General features: G+C 44.5%; 1 protein-coding gene across 1 annotated transcript in view; it reads left to right on the top strand.

Moving 5' to 3' along the window:
- Window positions 1-246: 246 nt before the first annotated feature.
- The window catches only part of LOC114912584 (IgGFc-binding protein), a 34,796-nt gene continuing 17,146 nt past the window's right edge, over window positions 247-17,896 (top strand). The window contains exons 1-8 of the mRNA XM_029260112.1: window positions 247-1,243; window positions 1,503-1,840; window positions 1,924-2,497; window positions 3,025-3,629; window positions 3,926-4,496; window positions 4,617-5,212; window positions 5,301-5,865; window positions 5,974-6,170. Coding sequence (XP_029115945.1) covers window positions 247-1,243; window positions 1,503-1,840; window positions 1,924-2,497; window positions 3,025-3,629; window positions 3,926-4,496; window positions 4,617-5,212; window positions 5,301-5,865; window positions 5,974-6,170 — 4,443 coding nt within the window. The remainder of the gene's footprint in view (window positions 1,244-1,502; window positions 1,841-1,923; window positions 2,498-3,024; window positions 3,630-3,925; window positions 4,497-4,616; window positions 5,213-5,300; window positions 5,866-5,973; window positions 6,171-17,896) is intronic.

Genomic DNA, 17,896 nt, shown 5'->3' with positions numbered 1-17,896 from the left:
TCTGAAACTACAAATAATCTGATTTTAAGAGAACTTGTACACAGTTAATTTTACTTAACAAAACTTTTTATATAAATATCATATATATCACTTTTTAAATCTATACCAGAAACAGCAACCAGTTTCTTATAGTAAAAAGAAAACGTTGTGATCACAACAGTCTTCTTTTGTTCACTCTTTTTCATTTTTATTTTGACCATAGCAGTCCATGGATGTCCGATAGGAAAAGAGTTCATCACTGCCTTTATGGCAAACCACAAAAGTGGAAAAGTCTTTGCCACCTTTGATCTAGCAATCACTGCACAGCAATCTGATGCTAATGTGAAAGTGAACATCCAGTCAATCCAGTTCTCCTCCACGGTGAAGGTCAGCAAATTGTCCACAAAACAAGTCTCTCTGCCAGACGCTGTTGAGATGCGGGATTCTGGCCTCTCCACCAAAACAGTGCAGATCACATCTGATGCTGACATCTCAGTGGTAGCTTTCAATGATAAACTTGTGAGTGGAGACAGCAGCATTGTGTTACCTACCACTGACCTGGACACTGAGTATGTAGTGTTTACACCTAACACAGGACCTGCAGAAATGGACAAAGTTGTGGCAATCATCAATGGCAAAGATGCTAATACGATAGAGATTGTCCCATATAAAAACGTGCAGGTTAAGGGGTTTGATTTCTGGCAGGGTGGGAGCAAAGTAACCATAACCCTGGCACCATTCGAAACTTACCAGTGCAGAAGTCGTTTTACCTTCACTGGAACCCGAATCAAAGCCAAGCATCCTGTGGCTGTCCTGGCTGGACATCAGTGCTCTAGTCGTGAAGGTCCCTGCAGTCATGTATATGAGCAGTTAGTTCCAGTGCAAAGGTTTGCCACAGAGTTCCTTGTGCCTATGATGCATGACTCTCAAGACTTAGCATATGTAGTAGCAAATGAAGACAGCACCAAGGTAAACATTGCTTTTGGGGAGAAAATGGAGACAAGAAAACTTATGGCTGGACAAGCTTGGGAAGTGTGTCTCAGAGGAAACAGCCCCTTGTACATCAACACTGACAGGAAGGTCATGGTAATGTACTACAGCAGTGGCCATCCATTCAGTGCCTTCCTCACAAGTATCATCCCTTCATCGGAACTGGCAAACCAGTGGTCACTGGACACACTGGCTTCATTTGAAAACACAGCAGTTATTGTCTGTGAAGCAAATGGAGCTGGAAGTATCAAAATCAGCAACACAATGATCCTAGGTGAAATCAAATGGAGTCCATTTCCAGCAAACCCAAAATTTGTGTGGGCGAGAGTTTCGCTTGGATTACATCAACGCCACATATCTATAACCAGTGACTCCTTAATGGCTGTTTATGTTTATGGAGGCAGACTGCTTAATGGTTATGGCACGACAGGGATTTGCTACAGAGGTGAGAATAACATCTACTTATTAAAACTGTTGATAATATTGCAATTTTCTACACAACTTGCCTAATATTTTTTGCCACTGGCTTGCAGGCTTGGTCCCACTTCCACCTCCTGATCCTTGTGAGAAAGTTAAATGCAGGGAAAAGGAAGAATGCCGTGAAGGTGTTTGCGTACATACCTCCAAAGAGACGTGTACAGCCTTAGGTGACCCCCATTACAAAACCTTCGATGGGAAGCGATTTGACTTCCAGGGAACCTGCACTTATATAATTGCCACTACCATAGACAGTGCATCTGGCCTCACACCCTTTACTATTCTGACTAAGAATGACCACAGAGGGAACCAAAGAGTGGCTTACGTCAGGACTGTCACAGTAACAGTCTATGGCCAGACTGTTATTATCAGCAAGGCGAGAGGAATAGTTCAGGTATGAAGACAATATCAGTTACTTTTCTGATATGAATTTTCCAAAAGAGAGTATTCTGAATGCAGATGTTTTCCCTTCTTTAGGTGAATGGCCAGAACAGGTATTTGCCAGTGACCCTTGCTGATGGAAAGCTGCGTGTCATGTGGAGTGGTTGGTATGCTGTCCTGATGACTGATTTTGGTTTAGAGGTGAAGTATGACTGGGACATGAAACTTTACATCACAGCTCCCAGCAGCTACTTTCGATCCTTGGGTGGGCTCTGTGGAAACTACAATGGTGATCGTCAGGATGACTTCACTGACCCCAAGGGCACCAAAATCTCTACAGTCATTGAGTTTGCCAAAAGCTGGAAAGTTAAGGACGGAGATCTCTTTTGCCATGATGACTGTGTGGGAGAATGCCCCAGTTGCTCTGAAACGCTCCAGGAAAAGTACAGGAGTGAGACCTTTTGTGGCCTCATGGCTAAGAATGATGGACCATTTTCCAGCTGTCATGGAACCATTGAACCAAACATGTATATTGATAACTGCGTCTATGATGTGTGCATCAACAAAGGATACAAAAAGTCACTCTGTGACAACATGGAGAGTTATGCAAATTTCTGCCAAGAGAAAGGAATGAAACTGGACATAAGCTGGAGGACACTGGCTGATTGTCGTAAGTTTTTATTATTACATTTTTAATTTTTTCAATTTTGATTTGATCTTGAACGCACACATATAATTTGAAGAAAATTCTTTTTTTTCTGTACTTTATTATTCCAGTTTTGCAAACTTGATATAGTCCAGTTATAATAAGTATGATAAACATGAATTAAGTAAAAATACTTGACTTCCGGGGAGCGTAGTGGTGCAGTGGGTTGGACTGGGTCCTGCTCTCTGGTGGGTCTGGGGTTCAAGTCCTGCTTGGGGTGCCTTGTGATGGACTGGCGTCCCGTCCTGGGTGTGTCCCCACCCCCTCCAGCCTTACGCCCTGTGTTGCCGGGTTAGGCTCCGGCTCCCCATAACCCTGTATGAGATAAGCAGTTCAGACAATGTCTGCGTGTGTGTGTGTGTGTGTGTCCGGGTTAGGCTCCGGTTTGCTGCCACCCCACTCGGGGCAAGCGAATTCAGACAGTGTGTGTGTGTGTGTGTATTTGACTAAATCTGAATTTATAAATAATAACTTCTTGTTGATTCTTACAGCAACTGAGTGCCCTGAAAACAGTCACTATGAGCCATGTGGAACAGCCTGCCCTGCATCCTGTGGTGACTTGGATGCTCCGACAAAGTGCAAAATGGCTTGTGTGGAGGGATGCCAGTGCAACACAGGCTTTGCTCGCAGTGGAGACAAGTGTGTGCCTCTCAAGAGCTGTGGCTGCACGTATGAGGGCCAGTACTACCCATCTGGAAAGGAGTTCTGGGCAGACAGCAAATGCACTCAGCAGTGTAAATGTAATCCCGCAAGTGCAAAGGTTGAATGTTCTAAAGTAAAGTGCAAGAATTCTCAAGTGTGCGACTTGCGTAATGGTGTAAGGGACTGCTACCCTGTATCCTTTGGCACCTGCCAAGGGTCAGGAGACCCCCACTACCGCACATTTGACGGCAAGAAATTTGACTTCCAAGGCACGTGCACTTACTACCTGTCCAAACTGGTGAACACAGCTGACCCGTCCCTCGTGCCCTTTGAAGTGCGTGTCCAAAATCAGAATCGAGGTAGGAATAGAGCTGTGTCGTACACCAAGACGGTTGAGATCACAGTGTATGGAAGCACAGTTGTGCTGAGTAAAGAAAACCCTGGAAAAGTATTGGTGAGTATGATCATGCATAAATACATATTAAATAAGGTGGTTGAGCATTTCTGAAGCCGACAAAGGTAATCCAACAATCCAAGAATGTGTAAAGAGGGGCACGTGAAAAGTTGACTCTTTTATTAGACAGTGTTTAATTATACAAAGAATGGCTTTGCATGGATTTTTCATCAAAATTTTATGCAATGTATAAGAAAAAATGCTGTTAATCTCAATTCTGGGCATTCTTTATTAACTATTTTCCAAAATTAATAGTCAGTACAAGTTCACCCCCATAAATGTGTGACTTTCTGCAGCTGAACAACCAATATGTGAGCCTTCCTTTCAACTTGGAAGGTGGGAAACTGTCAGTCTTTCGCAGTGGATTCTTTGGAGTGGTCAAGACTGACTTTGGTCTGATGCTGAAATTCAACTGGGACAGCCATGTTGCCCTGACCCTACCCAGTTCATACTCTGGCGAGATTGGAGGACTCTGTGGCAACTGGAATGGTCTGGCAGATGATGACATGATGACACCTGACAAGAGCCTTGCCAAAACACCAACTGCTTTTGGAATCAGCTGGAAAGTGCGAGACGACCCAGGATGCTCCAGCGACTGTAATGACAATAAGTGTCCCACCTGTCAGCCAGACCTTATGGACCGATACCAGAAGAGGGAGTTCTGCGGAATAATCACAGACCGGAATGGGCCATTTAAGGACTGTCACAGCAAGGTTGACCCCAAGCAGTACTTTGATGACTGTGCATATGACATGTGCCTATACCAAGGCCATGCCACTGCCCTCTGTGCCGCCCTCGGTGCTTACACATCAGCATGCCAAGAAGCTTCTGCTTCTGTAGATGTGTGGAGGTCTGATAGCCTTTGCCGTGAGTACTGCAAAACCATAGAGCATTTCTTAACAAGGTTCTTCTCTCATGACTTTGATTATGTTAATTTTAATACCATTGGGAAAATTCATCTGTTATTTCATGTGTTTTCCCTTTCAGCACCCTCTTGCAAAGCTAACAGCCATTATGAAGTGTGTGCAACAGGATGCCCCCAAACCTGCAGTGATCTCACAGAGTCTTCTGGCTGTGAGGGCTTACCCTGTACAGAGGGCTGTGTGTGTGACGACGGCTTCCTGCTGAGCGACGGCGAGTGTGTGCCTGTGGCAGAGTGTGGGTGCGTGCACTTTGGGCTCTCCTACAAGGCCGGACAGGTGTTCTTCCCAGAGGGCCTCTGCAAGCAGCGCTGTGTGTGCCAGGCCGGGGGAAGAGTGCAGTGTGATGCCTACAGCTGTGGTCCCAGTGAGAAGTGCCAAGTGAAGGACGGGGTGCAGGCTTGTCATCCAGATGGCACAGGCACATGCACTGTGTTCGGAGCTTCCCAGTACCGTTCCTTTGACAGCCAATCCTTCAGCCTGAGTGGAGACTGCATGTACAAAATGGTGGAAGTCATCCATTCTCATGAAAAGAAAACTAATTTTAGTGTGTTGGTGCAGCAGAAATCTGCTGGAGGTGATACCATGGTGACATGGACTGTTCAGATTGAAGCTTACGGGTACATGATAGTTATCTTTCCTGGAACCAGCTGGAAAATAATGGTAATTTTTTTGCCAGTTCTTATTAAAACATGTTGCAGTTATGAATACATGGTCAGTTATTCAAACATTTTGTCTTTTTTTATTGCAGGTAGGTGAAATCAAAATGAACCTGCCGCTGACTCTGGAAAATGGAAAAGTGAAGGCGTATCAGAATGGATTTAACGTTATTGTTGAGATGGATTTTGGGTTGAAAGTGAGCTACGATGGATTCTCTGGAGTCAGAATTGAAATACCTTCCACTTACAAAGGTGCTGTAGGAGGTCTCTGTGGGAACTTCAACGATGACAAAGCTGACGACTTCATGTTGCCCAGCGGAGTCCAGGCCGTGTCAGCAGAGAAGTTTGCGGAGGAGTGGGTGAACACTCAGGAAGGACGAACCTGTCACACTGGCTGTGGTTCACAATGTCCACCAACTGATGAGAAGAAAAGACCAGAGGCTGAGAAGGCTTGTAGCATTCTGACCTCTAAAGATGGACCAGTCTCACAGTGCCACTCACTTTTTCCACCTCAGCAACATTTTCAAGAGTGTGTCCAGGATTTAATAACAGACCCAAAAAATGCAAATATGCTGTGCCAGCACATTCAGAAGTATGTGGCACTGTGCCAGTCAGCTGGAATCACCGTCAAAAGCTGGAGAACTGAGACATTCTGCTGTAAGTTACCTTTTCACTTTCGTGAAAATTTTCAGGGAGTATTTCTGCTTTATTTTTTCCTTCTGGAAAAGAGAGAACCTGTCACAAACAGCTTTTACCTGTTTGCAGCTGTGAGGTGTCCAGCAAACAGCCATTATGAGCTATGTGCCGACACCTGCTCTTCCACCTGTGCCTCCTTGAGTGTGTCCAGCAAGTGCCCCAAGTGTCAGGAGGGATGCCAGTGTGACGACGGTTTTGTGTTCGATGGAGACATGTGTGTTCCACTGCAGGACTGTGGCTGCTTTGTGGATGGACACTATTATAAGGTGTGTTTTACACTTAGAAAAGGTGGTTTTCTTTTGAATGATGACAATACATTTCACTTTTTGGATGGAGGAAATTTTCTGGTTAAACTTATCTGCGACACATTTACTTTTCATTGATTTCCAATGTTTTAATATTTAAAATGCTATTATTCTTGGAATCGGTAGGGCTTCTGTTACAAAAACATGGCTGTCAGTTTTCTTTACAGTTTTCGTTACAATATAGTCTTCCAATCGTCTTCTGGAGGTCAGTCTCTGAAGGCTTTACAACTTTGTCTACTTACTATCTCTTGCTCTCTATAATTTATTTACATCTCGACTTATTACATTTACATTTATTTAGTAGATGATTTTATTCATTTAGCAGATGATTTTCTCCGTGCAACATACATCTCAGAGAATACAATTTGTGCATTACGTTAAGAGAAAGAGAGACATAGTTGCAGAATGTGTGATTAAGTACAGTTAGTTGGTTTCTTTCCATTATATGCACTAATGTTCATCACATGAATAGCTGCATAAAACTCAGAATAGACGAATTCTGATCACACACACACACATTAACTGAAATCACTTGTCGCAAGTGGGGTTGCGGTGAATCGAAGCCTAACCTGGCAACACAGGGCGTAAAGCTGGAAGGGGAGGGAACACACCCAGGATGGGACGCCAGTCTATCACAAGACACCCTAAGTAGAACTTGAACCCTAGACCCACCAGAGAGCAGGCACAAGCCAAACCTGCTGCACCACCGCACCCCCCAACCTCGATCACCTTCGTACAATTTTTTTTTTCCAGAAACATAAACATTTATGTACAATAGAGGAGTAGCGGCTGTGTAAAGGCTTATCCGGGCATGATCATAAAGTTATAGTGCATGAACAGTTACACCTTACATGAGCTTAAGAGATCATGGAAAAAGTGAGTATGGAAGAGGTGAGTGTTCAGACCCTTTCTTGGCAGAGTTTCAGCAGTTCTGAGTGAGAGGGGTAGGTTGTTCCACCACAATGGAGTCAGAACTGAGAACCTCTGTGCTTTACCTTTTGTGTGCGGGAAAACCAAGCGGGCAGAAGTAGAAGAGCAAAGCGGTCAGGTGGGGGTGTAGCAGTTGATCAAGTCTTGTAAAAAGCTAGGGGCAGTTCTATTGATGCATCTGAGGGCAATAACCAGGGTCTTAAATTTGATCCAGGCAGCTATAGGAAGCCAGTGCAGAGAAATGTGTAGAGGAGATATATGGGAATGCTTTGGCAAATCAAACACAATTTGGGCAGCAGCATTCTGTGTCAGCTGTAGAGGTTTGATGGCAATAGCAGGAAGGCCATACATTTATTCACTTAGCAGACACTTTTCTCCAGAATGACTTACAATGGATACTATGTGGTGTCACTAGCCCACACACCTTATTCACCAAGGTGACTTACACTGCTAGATACACTACTTACAATGGGTCACTCATCCATACATCAGTGAAACACACTCTCTCTGTGTCACTCACACACTATGGAGAAACCTGAACAGCATGTCTTTGGACTGTGGGAAGAAACCAGAGCACCCAGAGGAAACCTACACAGACACGGGGAGAACATGCAAACTCCACACAGACTGAGCAGGGGTCGAACCCACGTTCTCTTACACCATCCAGGCTCTGTGAGACAGCAGTACTACTTGCTGTGCTGCCATGCCACCCAACACAAGAGAGAGTTGCAATACTCCAGATGAGATGTCACCATTGCCCGAACAAGTAGTTGGGCAGAGTCAGTTGTGAAGTAAGGACTGATCCTGAGAATGTTATGCAGGATGTATCTGCAGGCAGCAGTGTGTGTGGAAATGTCTGATGCTCAAAATGTCAGATCGAAAGGAAACGTAGAGCAGGGTATCATCAGCGTAGCAGTGGTATTTGAATCCATGGGAGGGGGGGAGGAGGCAATGATAGGGCCGAGGGAGGAGGTTTAGATCGAGAAAAGCAGAGGACCCAGTACCAAGCCCTGTGAGATGCTGGTTGAGAGAGTTAGAGGAGAAGAATGGGAGCTCCACCCAGACCGCTTGGTAGGATCTGTCAGGTGGGTAGGACTCAAACCATTTTAGCGCTGTTCCTTTGATCCCAAGCTGACTAAAAGAGGAGAGTAGAATCTGGTGGTTGACAGCGTCGAATGCTGCAGTGTCGAAGAAGATGGGGACCGAGGAGAGGGAGGCGGCTCTAGCCGACTGGAGAGCATCAGACACTTCCAGGAGTGCTGTCTCTGTGGATTGACCAACTTTGAATCCAGACTGATATCCATCGAGGAGATGGTTCTGGGTGAAGAATTCAGATAGTTGATCACAGGCCACCCGTTCTAAAATTTTAGACAGGAAGAAGAGGAGGGATACTGGTCTTTAGTTTTGGACTGAGTTGGGATTCAGGGAGGTTTTGTTTGACAGAGGTGAAATGAGAGCAGTTTTAAAGTCAAAGCAGCCAGAAGAGAGCAAGGAGTTGATGATCTTAGAGATGAAGGTGGAGAGATGGTCTGTTGGAGTGACGATGGAATCGGATCAAGCAAGCAGGTTGTTGTTGTCACGAACCACGTTGCAGCCTTTCAAGTTCGCAAATGACGAGACCGACTCCTGGGTTTCTAACAAAACGTTACATTTAATTAAAAATACCAACAAATATCCGTCGCTCCACTTGTACACTCTGAGGCAGTACACTCTTCTTCACTACTTCTTTTCATTTACGCAAAAAGACCAAGGAACGTAATTAACGTATGGACATCTAGTGGCAGTTCTATAAATCGCATTTCAAATTGTACAATTAAACTCAATGCCAATCATTCATCAGCAATTACAAGTTAACAACCAAATACAAACAATAAAATACAACATCCTCCCCCCCTATGAAGACCGTAACACCATCAAATTTCTAAAGGATATAAACGCTGAACAGGTCTTCTTAGCACAGTCCCAGCTGGAAGATGCACAGTGCACGACCTCACACGTCCATCTCTGCCTGGGATCAGCTCCTTTATTATCCCAGTTTTCCAGATCTGTCGTGGCATTCGGTCATCTCCAACCAAGACCAGATCTCCTTCCTTTAGCGGAGTAGGAGGGGGTATCTTATTGGCATGTGCAGACTTCAAGTCTAACAGATACTCCGTTCTCCATCGCTTCCAGTACTCATTCAGAAGCCTCTGACGATATTTCCATCTTCGTGTGAGTTCCTCTTTGCCAACGTTGGTGGCTTGACTCTCAATGTGGAAAGACCTTGGTGGTAAAGAAGTAAGTCTTTTCCCAACAAGAAAATGTGCTGGTGTCAACGGTTGAGGCTCTTCCAACTCACTATACACAAATGTGAGCGGCCTTGAATTGACTATAGCCTCCACCTCTGTCAACAACGAAGACAATTCTTCAAAACTCAGTGAAGCTCTCCCCATCACTCTTTTCAGGCTTGTTTTCACTGATCGGATTAACCGTTCCCAGAATCCACCCCACCAAGGTGCTCTTTCTGCAATGAACTTCCACCTGATGCCGTTTGAGGAAAAATATTCCTGAAGCTCAGGCTCTTTAATTGCTGCCCAGAGTTCTCTGAGATCATGATCAGCCCTTTTGAAGGTTTGAGCATTGTCTGAGTAGATGACTCTGCAGAGGCCACGCCTGGACACGAACCTTTTTAGAGCCAGGAGGAATTTTTCTGTGGACAAGTCCGACACCAACTCTAAGTGTACCGCTCGTGTCACAGCACAGGTGAACAATGCAATGTATGCCTTTTCTACGGTGGCCCGAGTTTTCACATAAAGAGGGCCAGCAAAGTCAATGCCTGTAATTTCAAATGGAGGCGCTTCAACAATCCTGTCCCTCGGTAGGGGTGCAGTCACCTGCTGAGCTGGGGTTGCTGTGAACCTTTTGCAGATCATGCAGGCAGATATGATCTTCTTTACCTTCCGTCTGGCACCTGGGATCCAGTATCTTTCTCTCAGCTGGACCAATGTGTCCCTGACCCCTGAATGCATTACCTTGTTGTGGCAACACATAACCAGCATGTCAGACAGTCGGTGGTTGGTAGGTAGCAGCCATGGATGCTGCTCTCTCTCACTCAATCTTGACTGTTGCAACCTTCCTCCCACACATATTACTCCGTACTCATCAAGGAAAGGGTTAAGGTCTCTGATTTTTGAGTCCTTGTGAATATTCTGCCCTGTCTTCAATTCATTTATTTCTCTGGCAAACACCTTGCCTTGTGCCTCCTGAATCCACAATCTTTCAGCTTCTGACAGCTCCTCTGCTGTGAGGTCTCCTCGTTTCTTGTCTTGAGCATGACAATTATGGACAAATCGTCTGATCCAAGCAGTGACTCTTAAAACAGTGGTAAGCTTACTGAATGCTTCTAGTTGTAGTAGTGGTTCAGACTGAGTCACTTCAGTGTTGCTAAGCTGGACTGTCACTTGACATGACTTCATCTCAGACTTCAATTCTTCCTCAGAACACCCTTCCACTGTTGATTCTGGTTGTGTTGGTGATGTTAGGAAAGGTGGACCTGACCACCACAACCCATCTCCTTTCAGCTTGGATGCTGTCTGTCCTCTTGTGATGAGGTCCGCTGGGTTGAGCTTACCACAACAATGTGACCATGATTCTGGTGCTGTCAGTGACTGTATTTCTGTGACTCTGTTCGCAACGAACTGCTTCCATTTTTGTGCTGAGCCACGAATCCACTGAATAACTATCATGGAATCTGACCACAAACAAAGCTGGGATGGCATCATGTTCAGAATCTTTAACAAGTTGCTCCCTACTCTAGCTCCAACTAAAGCTCCCATCAACTCCAAACGTGGTAGAGTTAGTTTCTTTATAGGAGCCACTCTCGATTTGGATGCAACAAAACTGGTGACAGTTCTTCCATCCTTAGTTCGTCCTTGGAGGTATGCAACTGCTCCATATGCCCTTTCACTGGCATCACTGAAGACATGAAGAAGTGGGGATTGCGCATTCTGCCAGTCGCTTACTCCGTACCACCTCGGAATGGCAATCTGATGCAGCTATGGGAGCTCCATGCACCATTGTTGCCACTCATGACTGAGGTCTTCTGGCAGCTCCTCGTCCCATCCTAAGCCCCTTTGCCACATGTCTTGGAAAAGGCACTTAACTCGTATAGTGAATGGTGCCAGGAAACCTATGGGATCGAATATTCTAGCTGATGATTTTAGGACGCTTCTTTTCGTGTTACCCTGCTCCTTTAAGATGCTCATCAGTTGTCTAAGGTCAAAGACAAAATCATCACTATCTGGCCTCCACACCAACCCAAGCACCCTTAGCACGCAACCATGTGCTTCAGGTTCTGGCATACATTCAAATCCACCATTCAGCCACTTAGCCTTCAGTTCTGCAGAATTCGTCATCCACTTACACAAGTTCATGCTGGCTGTGGACAAGATCTCCTTTGCTCCTGATGTCAACATATAAGCCTCGTCAATATCCTCTGCGCTGGCAATCAGATCATCTACATAAAGGCAGGTTTCTAGAATGTTAACAGCATGTGGATGGCTGTTTCTGTACCCTTGCAGATGATGCCGGATAGTGGCTGCTAGCAGGAATGGGCTTGAGGAAACCCCAAACACGACACGAGCCATCCTCATCTTGCGTGGCCTTGTGTTCTCAGTGTCAGGTGGTCCTGTTATCCATAAAAACCTTAAGGCATCTCTGTCTTTCGTTGCAATGGATATCTGTAGGAAAGCCCTTGTAATGTCTGCTGTGAATGCAACTGGATGCAGTCTAAATTTCACTAAAATGCTTAAAAGGTCTGGATTAAGGTTTGGACCGGTCAGTAAACAATCGTTAAGAGATGGACTGCCACGCTCATGAGAGGAGGCATCAAAGACCACTCTCAGTTTAGTTGTCATTTTGTCTTCTCTGATAACAGCATGATGGGGCAAGTAATACATCACATTGTCCTCCGTCACCTGTGAACAGTCGTCTTCTGGGACATCTTCACACACCCCCTGCTGTAGATAATCCTCAATGACATCATTGTATCTCTTGAACAATACTACATCGGTTCTCAGTTTCCTCTGCAGTCCATCGAGTCTTTTCTGGGCAATTCTGAAATTGTCTGGGAGGTGCGGGGCATTTTGCTTCCACGGTAACCCTACCTCATATCGCCCTCTAATGTATTTGACTGACTCCTCAAAGCTCTGTCTGGCTTCGCGGTCATCTGCGCTGTCCCCATCTCCCTGTGTTATGCCAAGGGAATCCAATTCCCAGAACATGCGCAGCTGCTTTGAGACTTCATTGCATTCACTTATTTCAATGTTCATACAAGCAACCTCACCCATATTTGAAGCAGAGACTGGTCCCTGTACTGCCCAGCCAAATATTGTTTCTACAGCTACTAGGGCTTCTGATATTCGCTCTACTCTTCCTGACAATATCTTCCAGTAGTAATCGGCGCCAATCAGTACGGATATTTCCGGCTCCTCCCTGCTATCGACTGAGACATCTGCTAGTGGTAGGCCTCTCTTCTCTAGCTGGTGTCGAATGTGTTCACCAGGCACCTTCATAATTGCAGTGCACACTTGCGGTGTCTCAATGGCTTCAATCTCTATTTTCTGTTCCTTATTCCAGACATTCTCCAGCACTAATTTTACAACATTTCTCACAGCCGTTACCGGGTTCTCAGAACCAAAGGTATGCAACTTTAGAGTCTCCCTCCTTTGAACTGGTAGACCCAAAATCTTTACCTGCTTCTCGTGGATGAAACTTCGTTGGCTCCCACCATCCATTAAACAGCGCACCGCCTTCCGTCCGCTGGGTCCTTCAGTCCATGCTCTCACTGTTTGCAAGAGCACAGTGTTCTGACCCTTCGTGTGTGTGTTTGCAGTACGGGGCATAACGGATGAAATTAGTGCATCTGTAGAACCTTCAGTGTCATTGGGGGCTTCTGCTTGTTTGGCCTTGTCACACAATGTAGCATGGTGTCTTCTGCCACAAGCAGTGCATGACACACCCTTTGTTTTGCAAACCTTTGCGATGTGTCGTGGTCGTAGGCAAATAAAGCACCTCCCCATTTTCTTTAATTTCTCTTTTCGGGTGTTCACTGTGTCATCCGTGCACGCTTCTGATTTGTGGCTTGTGCTATCACAGAATATACAAGTAAGAGGCGCAGTCGAACTGCCTGTGTGGAGAGCTGCGGCTGTAGGCACATTTGCCCTTCTGACCCTTGTCTCGCTCCGTACATCTACTTTACAGTGTTGCTTGTGAGAAGCCTGTGCATCCTTGGTTATGGTTCCTGCGTTAGTCAAGTGCATCGCACGCTCTCTACTTTCAACCTCCCATTGCAGAAAAGTAACAAGCTCAAGAACCTTCCATTCATGACCTGGACTCATTTTGCGGGTGTACTCAAGGGCAAGATCATCTGGTATCATTTGAAGCAGTATGGGGCACAATAATCCTCCATAAGTGTGTGATACAACACCTAAGGATTCTAAACTTCTGATCTGTACCTCACATTCGTCATACAGTTGTCTTAATGCTTCAACGTCGGAAGATTTCTTTACTGGAGTCAACTTCAATAATTTGGACATGTGCGCACTCACCACAAGGTCCTTTCTTCCAAATCTTTCCTTCAGCATATCAACTGCTGTGTCATAATTGCTGTCCGATATCTTTAATCCTGCAACAGCTCGGGCAGCAGGTCCAGTGAGGTATGACTTCAAGTAAGCAAATTTCTCCGTTTTGCTTAATTCTCTGTTTTCATGGATAGCAGTTTCAAACTGATCCCAGAACTCTTGCCAAAGACATACTTCTCCGTTAAATTTACTTATAGACAGCTTCGGTAATTTCACCGATGATCTATTAGTTAATCTGTTTGCATGCGTACTCGCATCACTTAGCCGGGCCGCCCTTACTCCCTCCATCACGTCAGTCTGACGTTCAATCAGCCTGGCAGCACGGGTTTTCCACAGACTGATGTGGTCCTGATAGTCTGCGGTTTTCGCGACATCTGCATCTAGCTCGTCTATTGGTATTTCGTCTTCTATGTCTTTATCCAATTCGCGGAGATTCTCCTCCTTAATGGAGAGCATGGACAACAACTCTCTCATACGGTCGCAATTCACGTTGTCCTTACATGTTTCTTCTTCTAGAGACCGCAGTAGTTTCGTTGCGGATGCCCGCAAAACTCCGCGTTTATGTTTCAGCCTCTGTAGTCGGTCCGACATTTTCTCTTTCACCTTCGCGGCTAGGTGCAACGAGCTATCCGTTTAGTTCGCCTCTTCCCGGGTTTCGGCACCAAAAAATGTTGTTGTCACGAACCACGTTGCAGCCTTTCAAGTTCGCAAATGACGAGACCGACTCCTGGGTTTCTAACAAAACGTTACATTTAATTAAAAATACCAACAAATATCCGTCGCTCCACTTGTACACTCTGAGGCAGTACACTCTTCTTCACTACTTTTACATTTACGCAAAAAGACCAAGGAACGTAATTAACGTATGGACATCTAGTGGCAGTTCTATAAATCGCATTTCAAATTGTACAATTAAACTCAATGCCAATCATTCATCAGCAATTACAAGTTAACAACCAAATACAAACAATAAAATACAACACAGGTGGTGGCTCTGTATGATATCAGGAGGTCGGAAATTTCAGATTTGGAGAATAGCTTGAATTTGGAGAGCGTGACTACACAGGGAGGTCCAGTGTGATGCTGAGAACTTGTCCATGATTGCATTGACTTTGTCCCTGAATAACAAAGCAAAGGCATCAGCAGTGAGAGAAGATGGGGGAAGGGGCGGCAGATGACACAAGAAGGAATGAGAAGGTGGCAAGGAGTCTGTGTAGTTTTTTAGTTGCAGACTGTATTTTGTTGTGGAAGAAGGTAATTTTAGCTGAGGAGTCAACAGAGTGAAAAGTAGCTAAGAGTTGTTTGTAGACACCCAAGTCTGTGTGAGTCTTGGATTTTTGCCATTGTTGTTCTGCAGCCTGGAGTTTTGTCCTGTCAGCACGTAATGTATCAGTCAACCATGGGCAATGGGGCATGCTGGTCTGGAAGACAGCGGACAGAAAGAGTCAAGGGTGGAAGATAGGGCAGAGAGAAAATGTTAGTGGTATATGTTTGTTGATAGATCCGAGAACTGTGCAGCAGAAGGGAGAGCGGACAGTGTGGTAGAGGCAAAGCAGGAAAGTGAGAGAGATTTTAAGTCGAGGTGGAAGGTGAGAATGGGTGCAGAAAAAGGAGAGGGATTAGTGGTGGGGCAGGGTTGGATGGAAATGAAGAAGTGATCAGAGACATGCCGTGAAGTAACAGAGAGGACAGGACAGCCACAGTTACGGTAAAAGACAAGGTCATGGCAGTTGCCTGTTTTGTGAGTAGCAGGGGATTGGGACAGGGAGAGATCGAAGGACTGTAGGAGCAACAGAAGGCTGCTTGAATGAATGTTGTTGACATGCAGGTTGAAGTCACTAAACTAAACAAAGTGTTGTCCCCCGGAGAGAGCTCAACAAGATGTCATCCAAGAAGCAGCCGGGAGGGCCATGAGGGCGATAAAGAACAACCACAACAAGAATGATTGAGGCAGTGATAGAGACAGCATGCAATTCAAGTGAGGAGAAGTTATGCAGGTGGAGAGGGAGAACAGAATATTCCCACTGGGTAGAGATGAGCAGGCCTGTGCCTCTACCTCTGCCTGAGGGACGAGGGGTGGGGGAGAAAGAGTAGTTAGTGGAGAGAGCTGCAAGTGTGCCCGTGTTGATTCAGGGTTCAGTTTGGGCCAGGAGATCCAGTGAAAGATGGGAGGCGTAGGCTGGTATGAAGTCAGCCTTCCTCACAGCAGATAGGCAGTTCCAGAGTCCCATGGAGAAATTGAAGCAGGATGGAAGGTTTGACACACGACGATAAACCAGTTTAGTGTAGCAGCAGGAGTGTCTGAGTCTCTGATGGTGGTGGTGTTTGACATGTTTGACACATGATTCTTCAAAGAACTGGCTGGTGACGGCAGAATTCATGTAGTGGTGGTGGCCTCCCTTGGTGGACTCCTGCAGGTAGAGTCCCTTGTCTTTGCACACCGAGTCTTACCACCTAAGGTTGTCACTACGGAACACCAGCTGCTATTTAAATCACGCTAAATCACGTCAGCTGAGATAACTAATCGAAATCAAAACTACTCCAACAATGGTCACCAAAACAAACAAACAGACGCGATTAATCAATCGACGGAGTCCCGCCCACTGTACAGTACGGAGCACAGAATTGCTTAGCTTTAAATGTGCCCTAACAAACTGCAAATACAATTTAAAAAACAAACATTAATAAAAATACAACTGACAACTACACAAACACACAACCGATTGCTTCTATCTATCTGCACAACTACACGACAAGAATGCGCGTTGGGATAAAGCAGTAGCAACAAATAAACTTACCTGAAACACGACGAACTGCAGCGATGGACTGCCAACGCAAAATATAACGCACAATTGTTATGACTACTTGTCAGTATTTCTAAATACTACAGAGAGATTTTTTGTCAGTTATTGTAATCATCAAGCAGTTTGCTATAGGGTAGTATCACATACAATTTTTTGTCAATGTTGCTTTTGTGATGCAAAAAACATAATTTAATACTACTGATACCTGTAAGCTTACATTATGATTATTAAAAATGGTTTTGGTTTCTGGTACTGGGGTTCATATGCAATGCAATATACAGGATGACTAAAAGGTATTAGTATTTTTTAAGCTATTTTCAGCTAAAATAAAAATGAGTTAAATATGTTTTAGCTTGTAAACATATTTGCTCCAACTAAAATCTCACTACTGGAAAGTATTGCTGAGCATCTTGCAAATTAGTTATATAATCACAGAAAAAATCCTTCAGTTTAGCTGAATTTTGTGTACATCTCGCTATCCATACTAATCAACAAATTATCCAGTATGCAGTTATTGTAACTTGGAATCAATTCAACTAAGCGCAAATTGGAAGGCAGGCACCAAATTAGATTTGTTTACCATTTTTTTAGGTTAGAAAAAGAGATTACCACACAGCTTAATTAATAATTAAACCTATAATTACAGTAAACTGTATTTCCTTCATGCCAAGAGAAGCAATGTTGTTTGTAATAAAACAGTTTTGATACTGGATAAACTTAGGGAATTTATAACATTTAAAGATAAAGTCGAAAAAAATTGTTACAGATATTACAAAATGTATTTTCATTGCCATGCATACAATACTGTTCATACACACACAGACGCACAATGTCTACATTGGTCATCTACATAGTCTACCGCAGGGCCCCCCCAAGTAGGACTCAACCCCCCCTCCCCCAATACTGTTTATTTTGGTGCAATATTTTTAGGTGTTATGTTTTCCATCCAGGAACAAATAATAGTAAAACAATACACTCATGACAGGAATTTCCCCAGTAAGGTGATTTTTTTGCAGCATATTAATCCTGTGATGTGATGGATGTACAGTATAGGTTTACTATAATATGATAATCTGGTTTAGTGTGACATATTGTAGTATTAACTTTATTCTTTTAGCTGACACTTTTCTCTAAAGCAACTGACAGTGTTACAGTTATTTACCAATTTATATAGCTAGCAATTTTTATTTTTTTTTTTCTTTTCTGGAGTAATTTAGGGTAAGTATCATCCTGAAGGGTACTACAACTGGCAGTAAGGATCAAACTTCTAACCACTGGATCCAAAGGTTGTAGCTCTAACCACTATGCTACACACTATCCCATCTCACATAAT

This window comes from Scleropages formosus, chromosome 18 (genome assembly GCF_900964775.1).
Source record: "Scleropages formosus chromosome 18, fSclFor1.1, whole genome shotgun sequence".
Classification (NCBI taxonomy): Eukaryota; Metazoa; Chordata; class Actinopteri; order Osteoglossiformes; family Osteoglossidae; genus Scleropages; species Scleropages formosus.
This window is presented reverse-complemented; position numbering and strand designations above follow the sequence as displayed.